General features: G+C 42.1%; 1 protein-coding gene across 1 annotated transcript in view; it reads right to left on the reverse strand.

Moving 5' to 3' along the window:
- Window positions 1-25215, reverse strand: part of ZMYND8 (zinc finger MYND-type containing 8) — a 43645-nt gene extending 18430 nt beyond the window's left edge. Inside the window, exons 1-6 of the mRNA XM_054391999.1 lie at window positions 25177-25215; window positions 15361-15431; window positions 8291-8439; window positions 3751-3969; window positions 2833-2946; window positions 1566-1658 (exon numbers count right to left, since the gene is read on the reverse strand). Of these exons, the coding sequence (XP_054247974.1) occupies window positions 1566-1658; window positions 2833-2946; window positions 3751-3969; window positions 8291-8439; window positions 15361-15431; window positions 25177-25190 (660 nt within the window). The 5' untranslated portion in view covers window positions 25191-25215. The remainder of the gene's footprint in view (window positions 1-1565; window positions 1659-2832; window positions 2947-3750; window positions 3970-8290; window positions 8440-15360; window positions 15432-25176) is intronic.
- Window positions 25216-27642: the final 2427 nt, after the last annotated feature.

The following is a 27642-nucleotide window of genomic DNA, read 5'->3' on the forward strand; positions in this document are numbered from 1 at the left end:
AAGTGAAAGCCTCTCCTCACCCCCTACTCTGCCCTGCTGAGGCCACATCTGTAATACTGCATCCAGTTCTGGGCCTCCTCTGTTCAAGAAGGACCTCAGGGAACTGCTTGACAGAGTCCAGCTCAGAACCACAAAGATGCTGAAGGCAGTGGAACAACTCCCGGTGAGGACAGGCCAAGGGAGCTGGGGCTTGGAGCTTGGAGCAGAGGAGCCTGAGGGGTGCCCTCATTCATGTTGATAAAGATGTGCAGGGCAGTGTGGGGAGGAGAGAGCCAGGCTCTGCTCAGCCATGTCCAATGACAGGACAAGGGGCAGTGGGTGGAAGCTGGAGCAGAGGAGGTTCCAGGGGAACAGAAGGGAAAACTTTGCCACTGTGAGGGTGACAGAGCCCTGAAGCAGGCTGCCCAGAGGGGTTGTGGAGTCTCCTTCTTTTGAGACAATCAAAATACACCTGAATGCATTCCTGACCTACTCTAGGTGATCCTGCTCTGGCAGGGGGGGCTGAACAGAATGATATTTTGAGGTCTCTTCCAACCCCTAACATTCTGTGGTTCTGTGATTGTTTCCTATCAGCCACACAACAAACCTGCCTACTCTTCTATTGTCAGACTTGGGATTCTAAAGACTTTTCTATCTGTTAAAGTCAGTGTCTTCTGATTTCCCTGAAAATGTACTGTCTAAATTAAATAATGAATTATTCCACAAACATGTTCAATGCTTCCAAAGGCAGTGTTAATTTCCTGACAAAGTGTTTCCCTCCATGGCTCTGGAGAATACTTAGTCGTTGATTTCTTCTACTGATAGAGTTTTGCTCCACAGAATTTTTATTTTTTTTCCTTTTTCTAAGACTCAGGAAGAACTATTGCTCATAGTACATATAAGAATGTGTTTGATTTTCCTGTCCACCCATTGGATACAGTAATTCAATGAGATAAAAATCAGTCAGGTGGTTGTGTCCCACCTTACACCATAAAGGTACCAACCTCCACTGTAAAGATCTAGAGAATGAAAATGTGATGTCTTCACCAGGTCCTAGCAGAACAAATCTCTGCAATCCCTCACTCTCCACTAAGTGATAGAGATTTCATGATTTGAAACCTTCAGATTATTGCTGAACTGAGAACAAAAGTCCTATTGTCCACCTCTTGACTGTGTTTTTTCTGTTACACTCAGATGAAGTAGAGATCACAGGATTTGTGGAATGATCAGTAAAAGCAGTCTGGTATGAGCCCTGGATGACTAAATCCCAGCTCTGGTTAATGAATTCTCCCCAGAGGATCGCTCCTGCAATTGGATGGACTGCTGTAGGAAGTCACCAGGGTAAGCTTGGCTTCTTCACACTGCTTTTCCTGAGCATTTGTTTGTAGTTCAGACAAAGCAGTGGACTTGTACAGTTGGCACATGATTGTTTCTGAGCTGCAATTGAACTGGCATTTATAACAACAATGACAAAAAAAACCCATCACAATAATTCCAACTAACCTCTCTCCTCCTCCCATCAAACGCTTCAGAAATCTTACTAAGGACAAACTGGAGGAGTCTTCCTCCCGCAGCTTCATACAAACCTTCTCTAATGTACAAAGGTCCATTGGATGAAAGATATATTCTGCATAATCTGGGTGTTGATCCAGTGAAACTGGTTTTTGAAATGGCTCTGTCTGTTAGGAAAGAAAAATCATATCAAAAATCACACCTCTTATTCCTCCTGAGCAGTTACATCAATGACACCTCACATCTGCCTCCTAATGCCAATCCCAGCTGTGAAAAGTGAAGCCATAAAGTATGTGCAGGCAAAAAAGGAATTAAAAGGTCTCATTTGACTGATTTTTCATGTGCTAAACTAAGGAATTTCAAAGCCCAGGGGGACTGTAAAGTGCACTGTCATTATTTACAGTAGGGTTTTGTGGGGAGTATCAGATGAGGCTCAACAGGTATTTTTTAGCAGAATAAAGGCACTGAATTTATGATTCCCTGCCCTCACAAATGTTTATTTTCCAGACTCTCACCAGAATCCTAACTTTCAGAACAGTGGTGGCTGGGTAATGCAAATGCATTCAAACTTTTATCCTTGGGACTCTGCACTGGATCTGCTAATGTGGAAGGGCAGCAGTTCCTGGAATACAACCAGCTGCAGTGTGCAGGTACCAAAACAACAGGTTGCTAGAGAACTGCCTACAGGAAATCTCTCAATAGCACTCACCAAACATTAGCTTTCTAACCACATTCTCAAAACACATTGTGAATTCAATATAAACAGATCCTGACACTTTGCTACTGAAAAGCAGCACTTGCAAGCTTCTAATGGCTCCATCTAATAGGATAATATTTACCACTCCAGGGTAAAAGGATTCCAAGAGCCAAAACCTGTCAGCACTTCAGAAGAATATTCCCAGAAATTACCTCTGTTCTGCTGAAGTACTCAAGAGCTCAGAGCTGCAGAGAGCCCATGACTCCGCACAGCTGGCTTTGCCAACAGATTTTCCTGTAAGAGTGCAGGCATAGAGACACCATCCCTACTCCTCTGATTTACATACAGGAAGAAGATGACAAGGGGAGTTCAGACAACCCTTGTTATTCACCACATCACATTCTGATTTGCTGCTATCCTCACAGATGTGAAAACCAGGCAAAACTTTCCTGGTGAACTAATCTATCCGCACTAGACAGGTGGCCGACAGCACAGAAGCTGTCACATACAATCTGATAAAATAAACTGGGTTCATAAGCCAGGAAAGAAAGCAAAGCTCAGGATTATGGCAAACATATGATCCAAGCATTAAAAAACAAACCCAAACCCAACAACAAAGCCAAAGAAAACCCCCAACTTCTTACCCCTGGCTGTTTCATTTTCTGTAGTGCAAACTTCAGTAAGTACGATAGCTGTTCTATGGTGAGCATTGTCATAGCTTTACTCTGCGTTTCTATGCATTCTGCAACTGTGATTTTCTGAAAGTTAAGACCAAAGAGGAGTTTGTCAACAAACACTTCTAGGCAAGTTCTTCTCCACTGAAACATTCTGGCATTCAAATGGAAAACAGTAACAACCTTCTTAGAAACTAAACATGTCTGCTGATGAGTAGGTTAATAAAAAAAAAAAAAAAAAGGAACAACCTAAAAAGTAAAAGCCCAGCCAATTCTCCATCATCTTGAAGAGCATGCACAGTACAGGTGTGAATACATAAAATTCCCAAATACAAGGCAATGTGAACAAGTGAGAAGGCCCCCTAGGCTCTAATACAATGAATCATCAAGGGAAAAGACACAATAAACCAATTTGTTTTCAATAAAGATTCTCTGATGCCAAGTATTCCCTCCCCAGGAATGATTAAACCCTTCCCCAGCCTTGCATGAACACCCAGGTGTTTATGTAGGCCCTACAGTGCAGGCTTTTTTCTGCACTGCTGCAGAGATGATCAGCACACCAGAAGAAGCACAAATTAAACCAATCAGAACTGCAGAATGTTTTCAGAATTGGTGATGACTGATGAAGAGATCACTCTCTGAAATGGTGCCTTCACGAGAGATGGAAACACAAAGGAAGCTGCAGGCTCATGATAGGAAGGCAAACACACTGCAGGCACACACAGAAGCTGTGGTGAAGCAGCAATGGCTGCCTCCAGATCTGCACACATTTTTCTGGTAGCTTTACCAAAAGGCAATATAGGAATAAGCCAGAAACATTTCAGAATGCAAAAAAGCTGATTATAGCTCACAAACAAGAGAGAAATTCACTCCTTGTAGCCAACTAACCTCACATTCTGGGCAAAACCAATCCCCCTCTGGTTCCGCTGTCAGTTTCAGACACTTAGCATGATAAACCCGAGGGCAGAGCTCACAGCAGAGGACTTGGCCTTCCCGATGACAAACCCAGCAATAGAAATCATTCCGTCCATCCTGTGGTACAACATCAACAGGGTCTGTGGTGAGTGGCTGCTTCATATAGTAAAACGGACCATGTCTTAGTTCTGACTGAAATGTAGGCAAGAGAAACAGGTTTGGTTTCAAAACAAATTTGCATTTTTTCCAATAATCATAATCATCACATACAAGCAAACAGCACTGCACAGAGTCTGACGAACATTGATGCAAGCACATTAGCTTATTCATTGCACAACATCATCCCTCAAGAAGTTGACTTCTTATTCAGAGGTCAAATGCCAGTTTGCACTCAAGACTGAAAAATACATTTTGGTGGCAAGTGAGGGCATTGAATGAGAGACATGCAATCCAACACAAGGCAGTAACTCTTGGTCTTCAGGAAAGAAGTGTTGCTACAGAAGCTAGTAGGTCCTCTACAATCAGAATTCCACGGGGCTGTGCAAGCTAAATACTCAGACATTTAGTGGCAGCTAAACTTGGGCCAACTGAAGAAGTTAGTCCTGAAAGAAGAAGTTGAACACCATGCAAATCTATTCACAACTCTGTACAATAAAGCAAGCATTAATTTTGATTTATAAGGCAAACTGTAGAGTAGGACAGCAAAGGAGCAAATCCTGAACAGCCATGTCTGCTGTAGGAGCAGGAGAACTGGCAGAGATTTAATCCATCCCTTCAGTGCACATCAGAATTTAAAACTCACAGTCTCCACTGGTTTGCCTGCACTAGAAAGTGCTGCTCACTTTGGGAACTGCATTGGACTACTCTTCCACTTGAGCACCGCCAGCTCAAAGAAGACACAGCTGATGCCAAAGATTCTGCAGCTCTGAAGAGCTGCTAACATTCATTGGAAAGCTACCTTCTATTTCTTAAGGACAAGGGAACTGCAGTTTGCTGTTTGGCATTAATTACAGGTGTGGTTTGCTTAGGAGAGCATGGAGGGAAACACTCTCAAGTTTTAAGTGGTTTATTTACCATGACTTTTTTTGTTTGATGTCAAACCATCTGCTCATGACATTCAACAATCCAAGTGCTCACAGTGTGCAGAACCATTTTGTTTGTTTCCCTGGCTATTCTGCAGTTGTCCTACAACATTCACACCTCTGCAAATTCTTAGATCCTTGAGCTGCCACATGCCCATGTGACTCACACAACAGTGCAACCACCTGCATGTTCCACACCTCTGCAGCATCCTCTATAAAATTAGTCACACAGGGCATAAATTAACATCACCAGAAACTTCCAGCATGCCAACTTGGACTACATTTCTGGTTATAAAGGGCAAGGTCTAATTATGTGTATGAACAGAGAACCTTCAAGGTCAAATTAGAGGATACAGAGTGCCCAAGCATCTGAAGATGTTGTATCTCCAAAGGTACCCCACTAAAGACATCATCTGCAATCACCTAGCACTGTGTGAGATTTCAAGCAAAGGAAAGGTGCTTCCCACAAACATTTCCAAATCACTTTGCTACCTAAAATTTCATTCTGGTTTCTGTCAGCGTTGGTGGTTTTCTTTTTGCATTCTACAGATGATAACAGCAATTAAAAAGATACTTGGTTCCCACCATAAAAATGGCCAAAGGGTTATTTCTGGACTGTCTCTGTATGGATATTCAATGACAAGACTTTCAGAGGAAGGTTCTAAGAGATCCTGTGGAATAAGAGCAAGAGCATAAGGCTATAGCTGCATTTCACACATACTGCTACTGCAGTCATTCAAACAGGTAAAAAGGGATATGGAAACCCAGAGTGAAGAAGGGAATGTTGCAATGCACAGTGCAGAGACATGGTTTGTGTGCTTCGTTTGCACCACAGCTGAGAGACCAAAATCTCAACGGTGAATGTGCAGATACAGCTATGAGGCATTTCCTCATCTGCAGACAAAGGATATTACCAGAGGAATTTAATACATATTGTGGGTATAAGCAGCAACTCCACACTAACTTCCTACAAGTCAGATACTGACAAGCAGAAACCCTGTGCAACTATTCCATGGCAATCAGCTTGTAACATCCAAACTGAGTCCCTTTTTTGCTAGACCATGAGAGGAATTTGTTTTCTGTTCAAGGATGCTTAAGACAAAGAGGTTGTGAGACTCAAAAAAATCCAAGCAGAAAACCCTAAAGGACTGAAAATGAATGATTCAGCTGCACCAGAGGATATTTGCACTTGTTATAATCAAAGTGAGATGCTTTAAGAGTTGAAATTGTATTCAGAAAGCAAAGCTTTGTTTCCGCAACAGTTTCACCACTAGCCAATTCAAGCTCTAGCAGGTGGCAGTCTGCTTAATATTAAAGTAATTAAGATCTGTAATATGAAACAGAAAATTGAATTAAAACCCAACAGTATTGCAGTGCTGTTTTGGGGAAAAAGAGATCGCTATTCCTATTCAGCTTAAATTAATATTTAAGCTAGTAATAAATGACCTGAAAAATTAAATTGCATTAGAAATGACCAATTATGTGTCCAAAGTTCCTGATTTTTAACCTGTTTTAGCTACATTCTGCAATTCCATCATTCTTTTCTTGTATTTCAACACTTTAAAAAGCCGTTGATCCCATTCTGAAGATTTGTTCCTGCATCCACAACTTGTGATATGAAGCTTCATGCAACTGTAACTTCAGTAATAGTTCTTGAAATGCTCAAATATTACATTTCATGATGCAGAATACTGAGGTAGAGGTTTCCAGTGATGCTGTCACACCCCAAAACAGATTTATCAGCCAATGGGAAACACAGCTCTCAGCTATGTTATACTTCACCTGAGAGCACAATATCTGCATGCTTAGCTCCCATCTGTTGGGCAGTAAATGAATCTTTAACTCCTGCTACCACAGAGAGCAGAGTTTTGCACCTACTTTAGAAACAATAACCTCCAGGCATGCCCATTTCAAATTGGACACACAAGACAAGGGTAAATGAAAAGCAATTTGCAAAAGCTAAACAAAACTAAACACATTCTATTTTCTTGCTAAATTATAACCAACACTGCAAAATAAGCAAGTTTGATTGCTTCACTTCATTAGATAGACAACTTTATTCTAGCCTTTAGTATTTCAGGTCTGAGATACCTGGAAAACAGAAAAGGTTTATCGAGGGGAAGGTATCAAGTTCAACAACTGCAGTTGTGCTTTCACATCTGTTTTTCAAATGGAAATTAACACCCTGAGGCTCAATTCCCCAATTTGTAAAACCATCTCTACACTGCACAGTCAGAAGCTCAGACTTCAGTGGGCAAGCAGCTCCCCAGTAAAACATTCAGGATGCAGAGGAATGCATCCGGCCTACAGTGAAGCTCACCAAAAGCCAAAGTGACCACATGAAAGCAGCACAAGCATGCCTGCACCTCCTGTTACTAGACCTGCCAATCATCCTTACATGAGATACAGTGGACACTGTCAGACTGTTCTTTGGCAAGGTCTGGTTTAGTCACAGTCTTTGTTCCAGGACAACTATGCCATTAGGAATTCAACTTCCTTTCTTAAGCAGTGCCATTGCACCGGGATAATATTTAACATGGATGTTGTTACATCAGTGCTTTAAATACTCAGAATTTAACCCAGTGTTTCTATGATCCTGATAAGAAACACTGACACATAAAAGCACTCTGAAAAGCAGACAGGCATGTCATTATTAAATTAGATGAGGATTTCAATAAGGCTAAAGGTTTCATGGAATCTCCTCCCAGATGATCAGGTGGTTTACAGCACTTGTATCCAATGCACTTCATGGAATTCTTTCACTCGTGTCATGCAAGGCATCAGAAACTGCCCAAGTGTTCTACAGCCAAGTTCTCCTAAGGACTACACCAAACACTATCAATTCAGTATTCAGAAGACACTCAAAATAACGTTTCAAGCATGAAGACTGAGAAGCACTGTCAGATTTACTAGTCTGGTAGGAGTCTACACTGACAGCAACTTCAAGGAAGGGGAGGGAACCTGGAGAGCACCAAGGACAGAGCTGGACTTTTGTTATGAACTGGCAGTAGGGCTGAACACAGATGAGAGCCTTCCACTGATTTATTAGATCTTTCTTCAGCTAGAATGTCAGGCAACTGAGCATTTCATTTTAATGGCTTTAATTAACAACTGCTATTATTATTATAGTTATTCTTATCACAGTCCTTCAAAATCCTTTTGTTCAAAATTGCATGGATTGGTTAAACCTCTTATAAGCTTTATGGAATCAAACCCCAGGACATGAGGTGCTCTTTCTCACACAGATGTAGGACAAAAAGCACATCCAAATCCAATTTACGACACCAACTACTACATCCCCAGCACTCAAAAGTGAGCATCCATTTTTGAGAATACCCAGAGTGAAGCTTCCTAGAGAGAGCTCCTGATAGCTGTGTCTACATCCTCCCTTGTTTTATACCCTAGCAGAACAAGACCATGACTTCTCTTACCTGCTCTTTATTGTTACTGTTCAATAGACCAGGTTTCTTTTTCTTTTTTATAGGACTTGTTGATGCATCTTGTGGTGAGTGGCCGTTAGAGGAATGTGGAGGGCTAGGAAATTTCCTTTTTTGTGCTGTGCGTTCAGCAGAGCCAGGATCTAAGAAACCAGATACAAACAACATGGTTCAAAAGTGTGCATGGATGAAAAACATTCACAAAAGGTTCTGCTTTGTCATTCACACCCCTTCACTGCACAGAATAAAAATTCTCAACTGTCTTTCACCCTGTGGCTGACAAAACTGGAAGCACAGACTTGCTAAGCAATGCCACTGCTAAGTGAACTCTCAATATTGCCACTTAAACAGCTTTTTTTTTTTTTTCTCCTTTTCCCACAGCATTCTGACCAATCACCTCAGCTCCAATTTTAGTATCTTTTTAAGCACAGCAATTATTTCTGTAGTTTAGCAGTGTGCTGTGCTAATTTATGGCATACGCTTTCAAAACAGAGAAACAAGATTAACAGTTCTTGACAGCTTTGCTCATGGAATTTATATAAATATGCTCTCTCAAATCCTTAGTCATCTGTAGAACCTGCTAAATTGGATTGGAAAGTGATAACATTAAGACAAGACTTCCAGTCAAGTAGCAACCCTTGACAGCAAGATGGAGCAACAAACGGAAAGCATAACTCTTCAGTGTCTCTCAGAGTCAGAGCTCTCATGTTCAACCAAGCAAGTTACAACAGCAATTTAGAAAGTCACAGCTTCCACCTATGCCTGAAGTTCCCATCTCAAGGAACAAAGCTGGCAGAAGGGAGCATGTGGTGGGATAACTGTCCTGAGTGAAGTGCTGCAATGGATGGCTACAAGCTCTTCAGAAGGGATAGGCAGGAAAGGAAAGGTGCTGGAGTGGCTCTGTATGTTAGGGACTGTTTGACTGTGTAGAACTCAACAACTGTGCTAGTGAGGTTGAGTGCTTCTGGGTAAGGATTAGGGGAAAGGTCAACAAGGCAGAGATCCTGTTGGGAGTCTGGTACAGATCACCCAACCACGGCGAGGAGGCATTCTATAGGCCATTGGCAGAAGTCTCCAAATCGCCAGCCCTTGTGCTCATGAGGGACTGCTGGAAATACAACACAGCAGAGAAGAAACAATCTAAGAGATTCGTAGCGCATGGGGAAGAAGCCTTTCTGACACAGATGGTAACTAAGCCTACCAGGGGAGGTGCTTCACTGGACCTACTGTTTACGAACAGGGAAGGACTGAGGAGTTAGAGGTCCTCTTGGGCTTAGTGATTTCAAAAACTCCTTGAATTAGTGTTTTTTCCTCCTGTGGTTCAACTCTGAGCATACAAAACACAAAATCTGACCTGCACATAGATAAAAAAAGATAAAAAGCACTCAAGTTGCATTTTATGTGAAAGCCTTTCAGCAGCAGTGCCCTGTTTAGAACATCCTTTGCTCTTCCATCTGTGTCAGCAGAATTTGTGTAGTTGAGCTGTGAACCAGATCAAGAAATGTATCCCTGTTAAACTAACCTGTCAGGAGGAAAGTTAATTTTTAACCTGGATCACTTCCCCAGTGTAGTTTTGACTCAATATTTATTACTTGAACAACATGAAACAAATCCAAGAGGAAAGAAAAGTTCCCATGGAAGCTATGCAGTAACTTGGTGACTCGGATGGTGACTGAGAGATGGATTCAAGTTTCTACTCTGAAAAGGAACAGGGAAAATTTGTGTGATCTGTTCTATACCAAAGAAATATTTTTTACAAGATGTCTAATGAGCATGCAGGATCTCCCTTAGGACAGTATCTCACCACACCAGATTATCCCCAGTTAGCAGACATCTCTGCTAATCTCCTGCTGCTTCTACAAAGCTCCTGACAGGTACTTAGCAAGTCAGCCTGAACCAAACTTTTCAGATAAGCATGAATTTGTGCACCCACCTTTTCTAACTGCAAAGGCAGAGATCCCTGGCAGTTACTCAGCACTCAAGAGGGTCAATAAGAAATGAAATGAAATGTTCTGTGTACTATATAAAGGGCAGCACAGGAAGAGAATAAATGACCATTCCCTTGATAAACCAACTGTACAAACAGATCCATTTGCCAAGCCACCTTACTCCACTTATTTCTCTAGTTTTGAGTGTGTGATTTTGCTTTCTTAGCCTTATTTCAAAATGGTGTTTCCAGTGCAACTGAAAAAGCAGACACCTGAAAGCATTTTTTCACTTCTCATTAGAAGTTTCCATCACTGTGTTATGAATTGTTCAGTAACACCATCAGTGCTGACAAAAGCACCCATGAGTGCTCCTGCAAGCCATCCACTGGGGAAGGAGCTAACAAGAGCTTCATCTGAAGTGTGAAACCTGTAAGCACTCAATAGGGACCATTCGTGAGTACCAAGTGAGGAGCCCTGCTCTTCTCCATGGAAGCAGGGGTCAGGTCACGAAATGTGTACAAGAGAAACGTTTCCCTTGCTGTTGCCAGGACACTCAAATGTAATTCTTCCTGGTAAAAAAGTAACACTAACACATCTTGCTGTAAGAACACAGCACAAACTGCTCTCTATCAAAGACCTTACACCCCTCATGTTCTCCTTTTCACGCAGATTCTTGGGGGTTTAATTCAAAAACTTGCTTAAGATAAAAGCAGTCAAAGTAATTCCAGACTAAAACCAAAATGGCATGGTGTCTGCATATGTATTTCTAGGCATCAATTACAGTTGCATTAGTTTCTCTACCAGTAAGGCTTTAATGAGAGCTTTTAGAACAGGCTTCAATTATTCATTTATACGGATTCCAGAAGTGTGAAGTCTCCCAGTTTATATTTATTATCCTGAATGGCTGCTAATGGATTTATGACTTTTGAATCCATTACCTATAATAGTAGAGCAAGCTTAATTATCTTCAAAACACTTAACAAAATCATGGATAAATCTGTTAGAACTGACTCTCAACTCTGAGGCATTTTAACTTATGCCAGAATTTGAAAATGCTGCAATTGTAATCACCCCCTGAAGCCCTGTTTACATTCCAGAAACTTCAACTGATGCAACTAACCCAAGCCAGTTGCTTAATGTACTAACATAGATTGTGTAAATCCTGATGAACTCCTACTCTACAGACTTTCTCAGGTACAAATAGATACTGCTACTTGTTTCTCCTTTGCAGGCCTTTGGGAGGTACAGAAAAAGTAACACTTCCCAACTATTTGCCGGGTAAGAGATGTAAATTGTTTATAAGCTAGAGTCTGGCTGTAGGGGACCTGCTGCCCCAAAGCACTCCTGAAACCCCCCTGCTGATTCCAGGTTACAAGGGCTCTGTGCTGGAGATAAAAGCCTGGAGCTGCTCTACTGTTCACTGGAGGGCTCTCAAATTACATTTCACATTGGAGCGAGAATCTCATCTTTATGTGATTAAATGCTTGGTATGCCTGTAAAGAAATCTGACACAGGATGTGCTATTATGAAACTGCTACAAAGGCTATAATGCACATTCATAACTTCCAGACCTTTTACCACTGAGAGAAGCCCCTAGGACCAAAGCCTTCAACACAAACCTGCAGCAATGCAAAACCTGTAGAAGTCAGAATGCTGAATGTGAAGCTGTAGTGCCTTAATATTGGATACTATGACAAGCCAAGACCATCTAATGACTAGCTGTCACTGGAGCAAGTCTGCTCCTGAAAATAACATCTGCCCAACTTCCCAGAAACATGACTCAGGGACAGAAGCTGCTAGAAAACCACTTCTACAACCAAGTGCTAAACTGACTTGGAAGAGGACTGCCTAAGAGCTAAGGGATGTATGGCTGATGATGGGGAAAAAGAGAGTTAAAGAGCTCCTTTGGACAAGTCACAAGAGGGCCAATGGTTGCAGTACTAGCTGAAGCATATGACACCTACATGGAAATCCATCCACCACCACAACTACCCTGGTGGAAGGTCAGTAAAATAAGCTAGCAGAAAACTAAAAGGAGAACTTTTCCCAGGATGAAAAAACGCCTGCTGTCCAAATAGAATGAGTATAAGTGAGGACAAAATGATGCCAAAGTAAGTTTGTTATGCTGTTCTGGAACCACAACCTGAAAATACTCCAACAATTCTCCAGAAAGCCTTGCAAGCCTCATCTTGAAATATTTCATAAACAAAGTTCAAAGGAGGCCAAAGGGCTGGAGCAACAACATAACAAGATCCTTCTGTCAGATGTGTTAATAGATTGTGTGCAGAGAACAAAATACTGTAATAATCTAATCCATGGCTCTCTCATTTGCTAAACAGCAAACCTTTGTTGACTCCATTTTATGACTGTGGACTCTCTGTGTTCTCTTTAAGCTGTCATTTCCCACTTCCCGTTCTCAGATGCCTTCTGCCTTCTTGTTCTGATCAAGGGAGGGGTGTGTTATAAAACCTTGTCATTAGTGAAGCAGCACACACACAGCTTACAAGCAGCTCTAAATTGTAATTGCTGCAGTGACTCTACTCCAGACGTCTGTCCCACAACATTTTGCAGACAGGCACTTTTGTAACAGCAGGGTTGATCAGTTCATGATTCAGGCAAAATGACCAATCTCCTGATAGATCAGCTGTCTGATACAGTTTACCATGCAACAGCAGAAGTGGCAGTGCCAGTCTAAGGAGAAGGGCAGAAAAATGTTGCTGAAGAGCAGTGCATAGGGCTGCACAGCTCTGACCAAAGCTGTAGACTCATATGCCAGAAGTGTCAGCCACGGGGTTAAGCTCCAGTTCCATTACAGACTAACCCTATCTAAATGCTTGCAGGCAGAGCTCTATACCTCCTGCACCCAGCTGGCATACTCCAGGCCTTCTCTCTTACACCAGTTCTGGCAGTCTACCAAGCCATTACAGCACACTAAGCTAGCAGAAAACTATTCATGTTTTATGGTTCAGTTCGTTTCCTGCCAGCTTAGGTATGGAAGGAAATGGCTAAAAGTGCTGCACCAAGTGGTTTGACCAGCTTAGGGTGCTTTGAAAACACCACCTCACTCAAGCCAGTTCAAAGGCTGTGCTAGCACCCTTATTACAGATTAAGCAATGCATGTTTCAGTTGAGCTTAAACTGAACCGGAATTGATCCATAGCAATTAAACTGTGGATACCCAAACAAGCATGCTCATGAAGACATCTGCATCAGGGTAGCCGATTTTAAAGCAACTGGTTTGAAGCATGGCATCACAGGAGCTGCACAAACTACAGCAGAGCAAGCTGGGTTACAGCCTTGCACTGTATTAGCTTCTCAAGTGTGAAGTTACACAGTATCACCAACTGACTTCCTACACAGGATTCCAGACCATCAAAACCCCCTAAAAACCCAAGAAGAGTCGCATGCTTCCCTTCAGGGCTTCTGTACAAAAGCTCCACTTCCTCATCTACATCCTTTCTAAAACACACAAAGCAAAACTCTGAAGGAGATTAAGGGCACAAGAGGAAACAGTGTTGCCACTTCTCCCAGTAGTTTAGAAGCTTGCTGCTATTTTCTGCCTCACACTGAGTGTAACAACGGTTTTAAAACTCTGATTTGTGACTTGCCTGCTTCAGGAACACTCCACCAAACTAACAAGAGCAACGTCCCTAAATCCAAATAACAGAAGGCCAAAATGATTGATTTTAGCATGCCTAATACATGGCCAGCTCTGGCAAATTACATTTATGACCCTTTTACTTCCCATGCAAACCTACAAACCTAACTGTAAGGAATTCCTATTGCTAATTCCTAGATTAGGTTGGGAACAGAACAAAGCAAGATGGCTGGGATCTGACAAGTGCCACAAAGGAAGTCATTGGGGGGATCGGAGGCTAGGAGCTATCTCCACTCAGCAGCAACCATTAAAGCAACAAAAAAAGAGAGTTTACTTTCTGCTGGCTTAGAAAAGTGAAATACAGAGATAAGCAAACATTGAAAGCTGTCCAGTGATGGAGACCAGAAGCAGAGAAGGGAAAGAGCACAGGAAGAAGCAGCAAAAGGAGCAAATTAAACTCTTGGGAGCTGTCAGATCACAGATATGACCTCATCTAACCACAGCAGGAGAAATTAAATAAGAAATTTACTCTCTGTTAGGACAACTAAGACCTAAACGCAATTTTGTAACCATGTTGCCTACCCAAGCTACCACATTAATAACCCAAGGAAGTGCAGATTATCTGTGCCACACTCTCAGGACAATTACACCTGCACACTCAGAGTTAACCAGACTTATGGCCCCTGTAGTAGAAAGTAAGTATGTGCCAGAATTGAAAAAGGATGGCAGCAACCATTGGCTCCTTTCTACAGAAATGGCTTTCAAGTAGACTTAGCTGTGAAGTCAGCTGCAGCACAACAGGAGCTGGGCAGGCAGCTGGCAGCCAGTTACAGTGAACTGGAGCAAACAGTTGTGTGCAGGTACTCTGACTGAAAAGCATTTGTCTCCTCACTCCAAATGACAGCAGCAATAGTTACATTGATAGAGATGGTTGCATATTTGGTGTACTCTATACTGGGAGACAACATCATCTGCCTGTACTTAATCCAGAAGGAAAACTCCAGAATCCAGGACAGAAATTCTCAGTCACCTGCAACTCCTCTACCAAGTTGAATTTATGTCAGGAATGGGCAGGTACATGTCCATGAAATCCATATTGCTTAAGGGACCAATTTTTGTGGAACCAGAAATATTGCTGTTCTTCCCTATCCTTAGGAAAATGAGGATTTGTTACTACAGGAAACACCACCTGACTGTACTATTACTACTGCTGTTTTCTCCTGCCCTGCAAATCTAGAAGCACATTAAAGGAAGCAGTGATAAGTGAGAGCATACAAGAGGCTCATGCTTTTTCGTAATTTAACCTAAGCTGGTTATCCATTAACCAGAAATAACAACAGTGTGTGTGGGGTGGAGCGGTGACATATAAAGAAAAGCAGGCAAAAGCTGAATCACTTTCCAACAGCCAACAGTCATTGCAGAAGAGTACAACAGCCTCCCTTCAAGAGCAGCTTCAGGGTAGACTGCACAGTTTCACTGTCTTGGTGTACAAATATCTGTGTGTTGTAGAACACAGACGAAATATTCCTTCTTACTCACCTTTGGATCGAGTGGAGATATCCATCCCCTCCACCACCTCCTGCTCTGCCTTTATTTCCTCTTCAGCCAAGCTGCAGGATTCAAAGAGGTGAATTAGAACAGTTACAGACTGCATTATTCCACGTCTATCTTCATGTACAGCAGGTCAACATAACGCTGCCAGATACAACTACATTGAACATTTCTGATGAGAGGAGAAGTCTGCTGTTTGCCAGGGCACTCATCAACTAAAACATGTAGAGAAACATCCCAGACACACACACCTGCTGCATGTTACCAATTACACAGGTAACAGCTCCACTAATGCCAGTCCTGTGCCATGTACTGAAGGTTATCTATAAATTGTATGTGACAGTCTAATGGCAACTCTCTTCCTTGTAGCTCCTAATCTAAGGCCTCTGCAAACTGGGTGGACAGATGCCTGCTAGCATTTAAACACTCACCAGCAGCAGTGAACAGATCAGCTCAACTAACACATTTAAGCAACACAGAAGAGCTTGCAAAATTAGAAGACAAAATGGAATTTTAAATATTAAATAATCTCAAGGATTTTTAAACTAGACCATAAAAAAGAAAACTGAGTATTTATCATTTATTGGCATTACAATTCCTCCAATTATTACTGACTATAATAAAGAGCAACCAGAACAGCGTTGCTACTATTATTCAACTGTTCAGTCTTACACAGTTTTAATTTACTTCAGGTAGGATTAAATGATTAAGTAGATGAACTATATCTGACCTGCTGATATTCTACCTTCTATAGTGATGCCATTCAAGAACATAGCTCAATGAACTTGACTGTTTAAGTCAGTTTGGGAAGGAGGGTGGAAGGGAGAGGAAAAAAGAACTAGAATGAATATTGAGCTACAGACCAGTTTTGGAGATTTGACTATTGTAGATGAAAGACAAAAGAAAAAATATGATGTGGCAAGGCAAATTCAAAATGACAGACAAATGAGGTCATGGTGCCTGAAGCAGGTAACCCGGTTGTCCATTGACACCAGCAGTGTACAAAGCCAAGCAGGACAGAGATCTTCACCTCGGGAGTGACCATTTACTGCCTAGGCCACTCCTGTCAGCTCTTGCTGATACCAGTTTACAATGACCTGGCAGACCATGAACTAGTGTTCCTGTGGAGTGGACCAAGATCCATTCAGCCACTCCAGCTCTAAGAACACCTATTTCCACCAGAGAGGCCAAGAGGACATCTAGAGACCTTTGCTTTAGCCACAGTGGTTAACTCTGCCCGAGACAGTTAATCAGAGCTGGGAAACACCCCTGAGGATTTAGTTACATTTCTGTCCAAGAAACTCTTCAGCCTGACAAATAGTTTATGTTAGCAGGAGCTCTGCTACTAGTGTAAGTTCAAACAGCTTCCTACACAAAGTAAAGCTACTTGTAATCAACTATCAGCTACCAAGGGGTTATGCTGCAGTTCCTTTTACACTTTCAAACAGGGCAGTTACATCACTAAAAATGTTAAATACAAATTAATTGAAGTCAATGTATGGAAGACCCAAAGCTGAGAAGATCCACAAACTGCAGGAATCATTTGCTCTACCTGTCATTGGTATGTAGCAACAACTCTCAAAGAGAGCTCTTTAGACCACTGTAGAGAAGTCCTGCATCACCAGTACCCAGTCTCCCAGCTTTTGGACTATGCTGCTCATTCCAGTGGCAAGGAAAAGCAGCCACATGACCAGAAATATGGGCAACGTGTAGCACAGCTGACCCTGGCACAATGCTTCCCAGCTTTACTTTGCATGGGCAGATTAAATGCATAACATAGCTGACCCTACTCCAGTGCTCTCCAATTTACTATGCATGGGCAGATCAATTATACTGCACATTTGTTACACCCTTTCCCAGAGGGCCTCCAGCAAAGGGGAGCTGGCAGCATGTTGCAGACACCAAAACATTTCATGCACCACTTGCCTCTGCCCATTCTCTTTTCTAAGCAAAGGGAAGGGATGGGCTCACAGGATGGGTTCATTGTTCTCTTCCAGTGCTGCACTGGTTTTTCCTTCCCCTCCACCCTTATAAAATCCTATTTCAATATCACCAAACTGTAACAAACCCCACATTTAAAAACATCATGTATACAGGATTAATAATGCACTCAGGTAACTATAGAATAATCCACACTAATTCTGTCAAGAGTGAAGTAATTTGGCAGCACACATTACCTGGGTTTAAAACACAGATCCAGTTTCAGCCACAGGCTAAGTCACACAGGTCTTTACGAGACTCAGGTTGAAGCCTTAAGATCATATTACACAGGCTGCTACTAAAAGGAATGGTTTCCCCCACCCATGACTTCATGTTCCAGGGAGCATGTTCATTTTAACTGGCTCTGCACTGTGATCTAGCTCGCTGTGCAGTGGGATGTGCAGAGAGGAAATGGGAGTGTACCACATGTGGGGAAGGGGGGGAGAGGGCAATACCCTTCCAGCAGCAGCTCCCATTTTAGTTCTATTAAAGCAATCACAACATTCCAGACCTCCAAATTTATCTGGTGCATTTTGTTCAAATCAGGACCTCAGAGAAATGTGATCCAAGAAAGATAAAGCCACTGCTACAAGTCAGTGGGACCAGAAACCTAGCTGTGCAGGAATCCTGGCTGAGAAATGGGTGTGAGAAATCATCAGCAGCAACTGTTCCTGCATCCTTGACATCAGTAACAGGGAAAGCTACAGAGCTGACTGAGGATGCTGGGTGCCTGTGGCCCCAAACCTAGCACTGCAGGGATGTTCCTGGTCTCCACTCCTACCTCCTGTGTATTAGTTTCAGCAGATGAGGTTTCTTCAGCTCTAAATCTGTCCCACCCCATCTCATGATCTTAATTTAGGAAATTCAGCCTGTATCCTCCAGCACCTTTTTGAGTGTTCTTCCAAGATATCTATAGAGACAAGACAACCACTCTTCATAAGCACTTCCAAGATGAACCAAGTGCCTTGACCCATCTCTGCTACACCACACACAAGACGCCTGAAGTCAGCTCTCCCAGAGATTTGAAGTATAAATGAGCACTCACAAATGCATTCACCACTTGACACAAAGATTCTTCAGTCTTCTCAGCAGTGGAGGTGCACATATCCTAGGCAGACACATGCACACTGTGCAGCACCCACAGCCAAAGCAGAATTCAGAGGTGACCTACTGCACTATGCAAAGCAAGCCTCAGAAGAACAGATTGCCTCTCCATAGTCTCTTTACTGTAATTAATCTCAATCTTTGGAGGGCACAAACATTCAAGTATGGAAGAAAATCACCAAAATGGGTTCTGAAAAAAGACAAATCACAATGTTGGTGGGGTACAGTGAAGTGAGGGTATTAGACATAGCTATAAAAGATACTTTCAGCTCACAGCTCTTCAGAAGCATCTCCCATTGTTTTCTTTGCTGTAATGTGTCATGACTTGCACAACATGACATGCTTTGAATGACAGCAGTGGTGACTGTGGTTGCAATCCTGAAGATTCAAGTTTGTAAATACACACTGGCAATTCTCAGCAAGTTTACAGTGACTTTGCTAAAGCTGACAGATCTTTGCATGCTCCACCAAGCTAAGCAATCTTCCGAAAATGCACGAACTTCCAAAGACAGAAATTTCATGAACAAGAGATTTCAAATTAAATAATTCAATCAAAACAGGTCCTCGATGACACGCACCTTACTATTAGCCACAACAGAACGCAAAGAAAATTCAAACCAGCAGCAAATTAATCATAAACAAGCATCTAGTTCTGTGGAAACAACTGTGTGATCAAGTAGCCTGTTCAAGAGAGTTTTAATTTGCTGATTGGTTTCTGCAGGGCTCCGAGCTGTTATTTCAGACAGCAGACATTGCTCTCAGGTATGTGTACTATAAATGTGATGCTCTGCTGCTGCCGCTCAAGACGCTGCTGGTCCATCCTCAATTAGATACCCAGACAAGCACCAGAAATGCCCAATGTCCTCCTGAAAGCCGCTCTTGTTTCCTCATTAAGATGAATGAACATAGAGGAGCATATTTGAAAAACACAATTGAAATTTAAGCTTTGCCAGTTGCCCTGTCAATTGCCTAGAACACAAATTAATCATTTAAAACTTCCCTGCTGCTATTGAGAAAACTTACAAAAAGGAACGAATTGTTTGCTAAAATGTTAAATAATTTGTTTCATACAAATGATTTTAACGTGTCTGAAAGAGGGGAGAAGGGGTGGAAGTTAATCCCTTGGGGATAGCTGGAGACAGAAAGGGGGCGAAAAAAAGGCTTGCAAACATACAAGACTTACTGATACTGAGGCAAAAAGAACTCATCTGCCTAATTTTTAAACATCTTTTCTATTAAACTGAAGGGAGGAGGCGGGAGGGGAGGGGGGGGGGGCTATAGGAAATTCAGTTCTTCACATTTTAGACCAGTAAATAAAGTCCTGATTTCTCTGGTAAGGAAACCATTCCTGTACCAGTAGCAGTACTGACCTGGAAAATGGTAGAGAGATGAAAATACTGAAAGCTGCCCTAAGCTACATTAGCTACAAAGAGCAATTAAAAGTTGCAGATGAACTGCTGCACCTTGACGTTTAACCAAGAAAAACTGACAGACATGGAAAACCACTCGAAACAGCAATGCCCACAGACAAAACCCAGATCTACAGCAGGGAACACACAGTCAGCTAAAATAAAGAGCTATTTAGTTATGGAATTCACTTCTTTTAATTAACAGAAAACAACCCAGAAAAACCCTGATTTAAGCCTTTAAGCACTAAAACTGAATTTCACCCTTAAGACAATTCCTGCCTCTCCTCTACCACATCTGTGCGCAGCAATTCTAAATAATGATTTCAAGACCCTGCATTCAATAAAAAATGTGAAGCAAATATTTGCATGCCATTGCTGAATAAAGAGCAGCTGTGTATAAGCACTCACCTACAACAGTCTCTTACTCATCGGGAGCTATGCTATTTATGCAGGCTCCTTAAAATGGCGTCTGCCAGCACTGCACTGCCTCAGCCCTGCACTGGAGCTAAAATGGTAGCACTTCATTCACCAGCAGCACCTCTTGTGCAAATAGCAGGGCTGCAATGGAAGCAGGCAGCTAAACATCAGAAATGGGAGAGCATGACAAAAGGACACCTGACATCTGAGTGCTGAACTAAAAAGGCACCAGGCAGGCAGCTTTGTCAGCCACAGGTTCCTAAGGCAATCACCCCATTCCAGACTGACTCCACTCAGCAGCACCTCAGATTTTACACTGCCTTTTGCACAATTCCCTGCAAAGCGCTTAGTTTGTGTGAAGCAATTATCACACACAAAATGCTGGCTGGGATATCTACATCCAGCAGTGTTCAAGCTAGTTACCTCTGGTAACAAGCAAACTAAATGCATAAATATTTAATTTAAAGGACATTGAGGCTACATTTAAAACCTTATTCCTAGTCAGTGTGCATCTGAAATAGCTCCACAAAAGAAGAAAATCAGGGGAGTGAGGGAGATCCTTGGCGTCATGTCATCTTTGCTAAGGCTATAAACTAGAGAGCTGAGGCCCAAGCAAGGCAACCAGAATAGCTACAGATTTCAGATGCTCAAAACATAACTGGAGAACAACTGGGTTTGAAAGTAAAGGTTCACAGTGGATGGATTAAGGCTGATAACATCCTGCTTCAGCATGGCTTTAACCTCACAGCGTGAAACAGATGCCGTGGCAACTGGCAGTAAAGGGTTAACGTAAGAATGACAGACAACTTCTGTCAACTAAATAAACCTCAATTCCTACGTGGCTCTTTCTGAAGCACACTTTAACCCATGAACACAAGAGCTGCTTATTAATACATGTTTTTAAATGCTTTCTAAATACAATTTAAAGGGCCAAGCTAGGTGGCCTACAACAGTTTGCAGTCCCTGGTTTTGCAGCCCCCACCCCCACCCAAGCCAGCGTACTATTATTAAGGGGGCTGCAGACAATAACTAAGGAAATCAAACCTGCTCTAACAGGTCACTGTAATGGCACTCATGTGCCTGTGGGGAAAAAATACCAGGGATCCACAAGTAACAAAAATTGGAAATTGATGTTCACCACGTTCTACATGGACAAAGGTGATGTTCAACCTCCAAGATATTTAGGAGATTCCAATTAATACCCAGGGAAGAAGAGAACTTTTACTGCCATTTTTCATCTTTTAACTAATTGTGCTAGAGGGGCACCAGTGCTATAGAAAACTAATCATGACCATTTGCAGCCACTGGATCCACATGGCCAATACACTTGAAAACAAAGCAAAAAGGAAAAAAAAAAAAAGAGAGAGAAAAAAATAGTGGTATCACAAAATGGAAGACACTGATATAAAGGGCTAAATGTGTCACGGAATCTACCTGGGTATGATTTTTGAACATGAAGTTCCTATTTTCACATGCCTCTTCAGTAGCAGTGCAGGTTTTCCCCTACGTTTCAATACTCCTGCCTGATGAGAGGGGAAATGTCACATTTGGAGTGGTTTACACTCTGCATTTTTTTCATTCTCAGTATGTTAAATAATGGCATTTGTTTAAAGAAATCCTTCAGTTTTGCTCTAGCACTATTCAGCTTTGCTGCAAAGAACGAGGGACATGTAGCTTTTAAAAAGCTACTGTTTGCATCATAATTTATAATCCTGATCACTCCTTTGTTCCCCTCCCTCTTTCCCCCCGCCCCAATGCATCCTTTGTCCAGTTAATTACAAAAGTAACTAGATGCTGGCACTAAATAATAATGGCTAATCATATTCATCCTGGGCAATTCAAATTACTCTTTAGTAGCCAGAAAACTTAAAAGTGCAATTACATGATCAGCTGCTAGTTACAGGAGAATGATGGCCATTTGCTACAAGCTGAATAAACCTCAGCCACATTGCTTCATACATGACCAGTCTAATGGTGACAAGAACAAGATCCAGTACTGCAAAACCTTGGGCAGAAAGCATCCCTGCTTTTTCCCTACATCTCTCACCTAAACCAACCCCCACATCCCATCTGTCTTGAACAGCCGAAAAAGCAGCAGAGTGCCTCTTATTATGCAATCTGTGAGAGTGAGTGATAGCATCATACCTTGACAAAGCACCAAAAATATATGGAATTCTTCAGCTTGGCTGAATTTGCTTTACTTAGCTGGAACAAAGATGGTAGAAATTTCCAGAAGGCCTTTCTCAGTCTTGCCACTGCAATTGTCAATCTTTAACCTAGCCCCTGCTTCTATTGGCTGCAGCACTCCTGGGAGCAGCGCCATTGGGCTGATCTGTAAAACAACACTGCTGTCTCTACCTTGCCTCAGACATCTTGCTGCAATGCAGACATTTAGTTTTTGTGAACTATAAAAGAAATTTTGTTTGAGTGATTAAAAATAGTGAACTTTCACAGCCTCACCATGCCATGTTTCATTGCATGCACAAGGGCAGCTCATGCTTCACTGTCAGCAGCGTGTCTGGAGGTGCAGATTTGAAACAGATCCTGGTTTAACAAAACCTGTGGGAGCCATTTTAATACAAGCTTTCTGATTGCAGATCACTTACTCCTGCTTCCTCATATTAAACAAATATTACGTTGTGCACTCTTTAAGACTGAAAGTAAACTGCTAATGTGGGTAAACTACTGCTAAGAAAATGACGTCCAGACGTAATTTCTGATTTTAGCAACTGGAGAACAGAAACCAGAATAACTTCTGAGATGGCTCAGCACTTTTATCTGTGCTGGAAAATACGTTACAATTGCATACAAAAATGCTATCACATGAAACTTAGTGCTAGAAGCCAGCAGTGTTTCAGGTTGCAAACTGAACTAGACATTCTTATAATCTAATCCTTTGGGGTTGGGGGGGGGGGAAAGAAGAGAAGGGAGGGTGATGGGGGGGGAGCTGTTAAGCAAAGTAAGATATTCACAGTAAGATACTCATACTGGCAAACAAGTAACCAGAGGTAAATTGCTATGTTGCAGAATGTTATCAAATACATGGCAGTCTTCTATAAAACTCAGCATGCAAACTGTGCCTCGGTGCAGTCATCTGCAAAGCCAGCTGAACTCTAAGTTCTTCCCTAAAATGAATGTGTGTGGACTGTTCAAACAAGTGCAAAAAGCACACTAAAAGCACAAAAGAGCATCCTTGCATCCTTCCTCTGCCTTTGCAACAATACTGGTAATCACTGGAAAACAGGTTGTTAAAACAAGCATGCAACACTACAAGGAAAATCTTAATAAAGGGCACAAAATGTTCTAATTAGCTATAAATCAAGCAGGTTTGTGTGAGATTATGCTCTGTATAGTATCAGAAACATATGCTCATTAAGCAAGATTTACTTTACTTCATAAGGTCACTTCATAGCTGAGTACCAGCACTTTCATCACACCTCAGAAGCCTAAAGAACAACAAAAATGCACTTCACCCCACAAAGATGGTAATTAATGATCCATGAACAAAGAGCAAGTAAATTATTTTTCACTGGCCTGAGGTAAATGGGAAGCACAAGCTCCAAACTTTAGAGACAAATTATCAGAAAAGCTGCATTCAAACTGGAACAGTTTTTACAAGTCCCTTAAAATGGACGCTAAGCAAAGCTGTTTTTTTTCTATGCCTAAGCACTAACATTACTTCATCTGCTGGACTGACTGACCCAGGGAAAACAAAATGTTTGGAAAATTATTAAAAATGTTCAGAGAGTAGCATGCTGCTTACTTACCAACTGTTCAAGCACCCATCTCATTTTTCCAGTTAAGAAGATACAACAGGCTGGCAGATTTGGGAATTGATCAAAAAGGAATTTCTTGAAATAATTACGTAGCATTAAAGTTAAAAAAAAAAAAAAAAGGAGAGAGAAAAGAAAAAAAGAAAAAAAGAAGAAGAAAAAAGAAAAGGATAAAACCCAAGAACGAACAACATGTACTACTGTCATGAACCACATAGGATTTTATATCCTCTGGACTCCACAACACAGAACTGTGGCTGATACAGTGTAAAACAAAAAGGCACAGATAAAAGGTTCATTAGTTTATTTGAACTATGTAAAACAAGAAAGCTAACAGTTCAAAAACATTTTCCATAAAGAATCAGATTTGCAAACAGATGCACTGCTGCATTTTTCAGGAGCAGGAACCCATTTCCAAAACCTGCAGCACAAAAACCCCCTTTTAAAGGAACCAAATATTAACCATACATTGTCCCTCAGAAAGAGAAATACATTGTATTAATTACTCCTGCAAGAAAAAAGGTTCAATCATTATTGCAAGTTAAGATAAGCTGCATTAAAAACATGATGCAACAGCACACCACCACCTAGGCCCAATATCTACAATCTGCCATTAGCACTTTTTGCTGATGTCTAGGTTTTTAAAAATCCCCAATTTTCTCAGAGATAACTTATCTCAGCTCTTCCATTCACTGGTTAGAGAGGTAAACTTGCCTGTTCTGCTGTCTGCCATTATCCCTGCTTGGCTCCCTGTAGGGCAGTTAAATGCATCTGCTCCCTAGCTTCCATTTTCTCTTCAGCAGGCATGTGACACAACAGACAATAGTGCTGGCAAACTGCTCACAGACAGAAAGCTTCTTTGGAATACCAGGACCTTGATAAACTCTACAAACACCGTCCTCCTGTGCAGAAGCAGGTATGCCAAGCTTTTGCCAGCCTGCAAAATAAAGCTGTGGCTAATGGCTACTAACCATGTGACCCAAGAAAGCAAATTTAAACAGTTCCAACTTAATAAAGTGCTGTGGTGTGAGTTTTGCACGACAGATCGCAGAGAATCACGCTCTCAACCCACAACTCATAGGTCTTAGAGAAAAAAAAACAATGTAAAAAGTAAGGCTTACCTCTGTGGATGCATTGTTAACACAGTGTTATGTCAATACTTATAAAACATGGAGGACAGGCTCTCAGTGCTCAGGCAGAAAGGGCTTGGCACTCCAGCTTGATGATCTGTCTAAACAATAAAAGCTAACCTCGGATTGGCTGCGCCGCTAAATCCGAATGTAAAGCGGCAGAGGATTGGCTGAAACACTTCCTGAGCGATTATCTTTGTGCGGCTCTGGCAAGCAGGAGCCATCCTGAGCGCAGAGGAGACAGGCTAAGCTAGGCCCGTTTCACCAAGGAAAACCTAAAAAGACACCCCAGATGTGCTCTCTCCCGGTAAAATACACAGATTTTCAAGCAGAGGGAAGCGACAGCGAGCTGCCTGTCTGAGCAAATGTGTCTCAACATGCCATTACTGAAAGCATTTGGACATTTTAAACCTGAAGGAGGAAGGGTTCGTCCTGACTGTAAAGAACAAAAGCTGTTCTTTATAAGCAAGAAGTGAAATTCACTTGGCTGGTGTTCTGCAGCGTGTTGTACAGAGAAAGCAGGGCCTCAGACAGCAAAACATACTGACAGCATGCACAGTGAACATGCAGGGACTGAAAATTCAGAGAGAAGTCTCCTATCCCTGATTTCAAACCCAACAGTTTAACTCCTAGGGTAGCAACCCTACACCGACGGTGGGATTGCTTCCAGGACCATCATCAGCTAAGGAAGAAAAAGTTTGTGTCTCACTTCCACAAAATCTTGTGTACAATGCAAACCACCATCACAGAGTGCTGCTGCATTCAGTGCATGCCCTCTTGTTTATGAAACTGCTGCAGCACGTACCCAGAAATCACAGCATAACACCAGCATCACACCAGCTCCCGGCCTCTCCAGTTCCCAAAAAGTGGTGCACAATGGAAAGTGCACCATCACAGAATGCTGCTGCATTCAGTGCATGCCCTCTGCTTATAAAACTGCTGCAGCACGTAGCCAGAAATACCAGCATCACACCAGCTCCTGGCCTCTCCAGTCCCCCCCGCACACTCCCGGCCCCCACCTTTCAGCCTGCCCAGGCTGTTACACAAAAATCTGACTTCCGTGTTAGCCGCTGCAGCTGCAGCTTCCTGCCCATTAACCCTGTAGGACTTGGTGCTTTCTAAGATCCAAGACAGGCCCTAAGAGGATGGTGATTTCCCTGCGTGGCAAGTTACCTGTCTCCTTTCACAACAACACTGATACAGCCTTTCAGATGGTTTTGCTTTACCTTTCATCTTCTAAACTTCTGCAAATGAAACCAAACGAGAAAAGCGCGTGTAAGCAGCCGGCTTGATCTTCGGCCAATTCCCAAGCATTTGATTCAAACCCACCATTCAGTTCTCATCCCTAATGCAGTGAAAGTAGGAAGATTTTTTCCCTGTGCCAGGAAGGAAGAAAGTCTTAACTCCACATGAAGATTTTAAAGGTCAAATATTTAGAAGGGCCCAAACATTTCTGTTCCAACTTGATGTTTTTGTTTAAAATTTTAGGTAACTTGGCACTGTCATTCTGTAACCATCACCGAAGTACAATGGAAACCACAGAGGAAAAGGTGGTTCTGAAGCATACTGCATATTATCAGAGGATTATTTATTAAAAACAAAACCAAAACCAAATGGAGTTGTAGAGAGTTGTAATCCTGAAACAATAATTATTAAATAACGAGCTAAAATAACCTCAGCAAAATAAACATTCTTCCAATTCAGCATGCAAGATCTAGGACTGTGCAAAACTGATTAAAGAGTCTCCCTTAAATCAAGGCCAGTTGAAAGCAGAATACACACCTCAACCTGCCTTACTGCAGTGCTAATTAGCCCAGAGACAACCACCACAAATAAACCCATGCCCTCCTCCCTGAGCTCCAGCAGCACTTTTCATGACACAGCTGCTTTACCACACAAACCTCTTTGCTTGACAGCCGACCTGACTTATAACTATGCAACTCTCTAAAATTAACAATTCTACTCTGCATTGTCACATACAGATTATTTCTTGAGATACCATTGTCACCAGGAAACTGCCAAACCATGCTCTCTCTCTGCTTGCATTGTTTGTATTCTTCTGTTCTAGGCTGCAACAGCAGATTAACAGCCCAGAGAATAAATTCTCATCTCCTAAATAATTCTGGAGTCCCTGCTGGAAGCATTTTCCCTTTTTAGCTTTGGCAACGTTTTCCAGGGCAGGGAGCAGGAAGGCTCATGGATTACCCTGGCAGTTTGTTCTGTTTTAGGAATGTAGCAGAAACTAGAGGGAGTGCTGCTATAGAGGGAATCGCAGAGCCCACTACAGCAGCAAAAACACACTGCAAATGTGTGACATACAAGTGCATGCTTTGCCTGGGTTTAACAGCTCCAACCATTCAAGATAGCTCTTTGTAATTGCATGCCTAAAGGCCTATGCCACTCAGAGGCATCACCCCCCAACACACAGACACCCCAAATCTGACTCCTCCACACAGT

This window comes from Indicator indicator, chromosome 24 (assembly GCF_027791375.1).
Source record: "Indicator indicator isolate 239-I01 chromosome 24, UM_Iind_1.1, whole genome shotgun sequence".
Classification (NCBI taxonomy): domain Eukaryota; kingdom Metazoa; phylum Chordata; class Aves; order Piciformes; family Indicatoridae; genus Indicator; species Indicator indicator.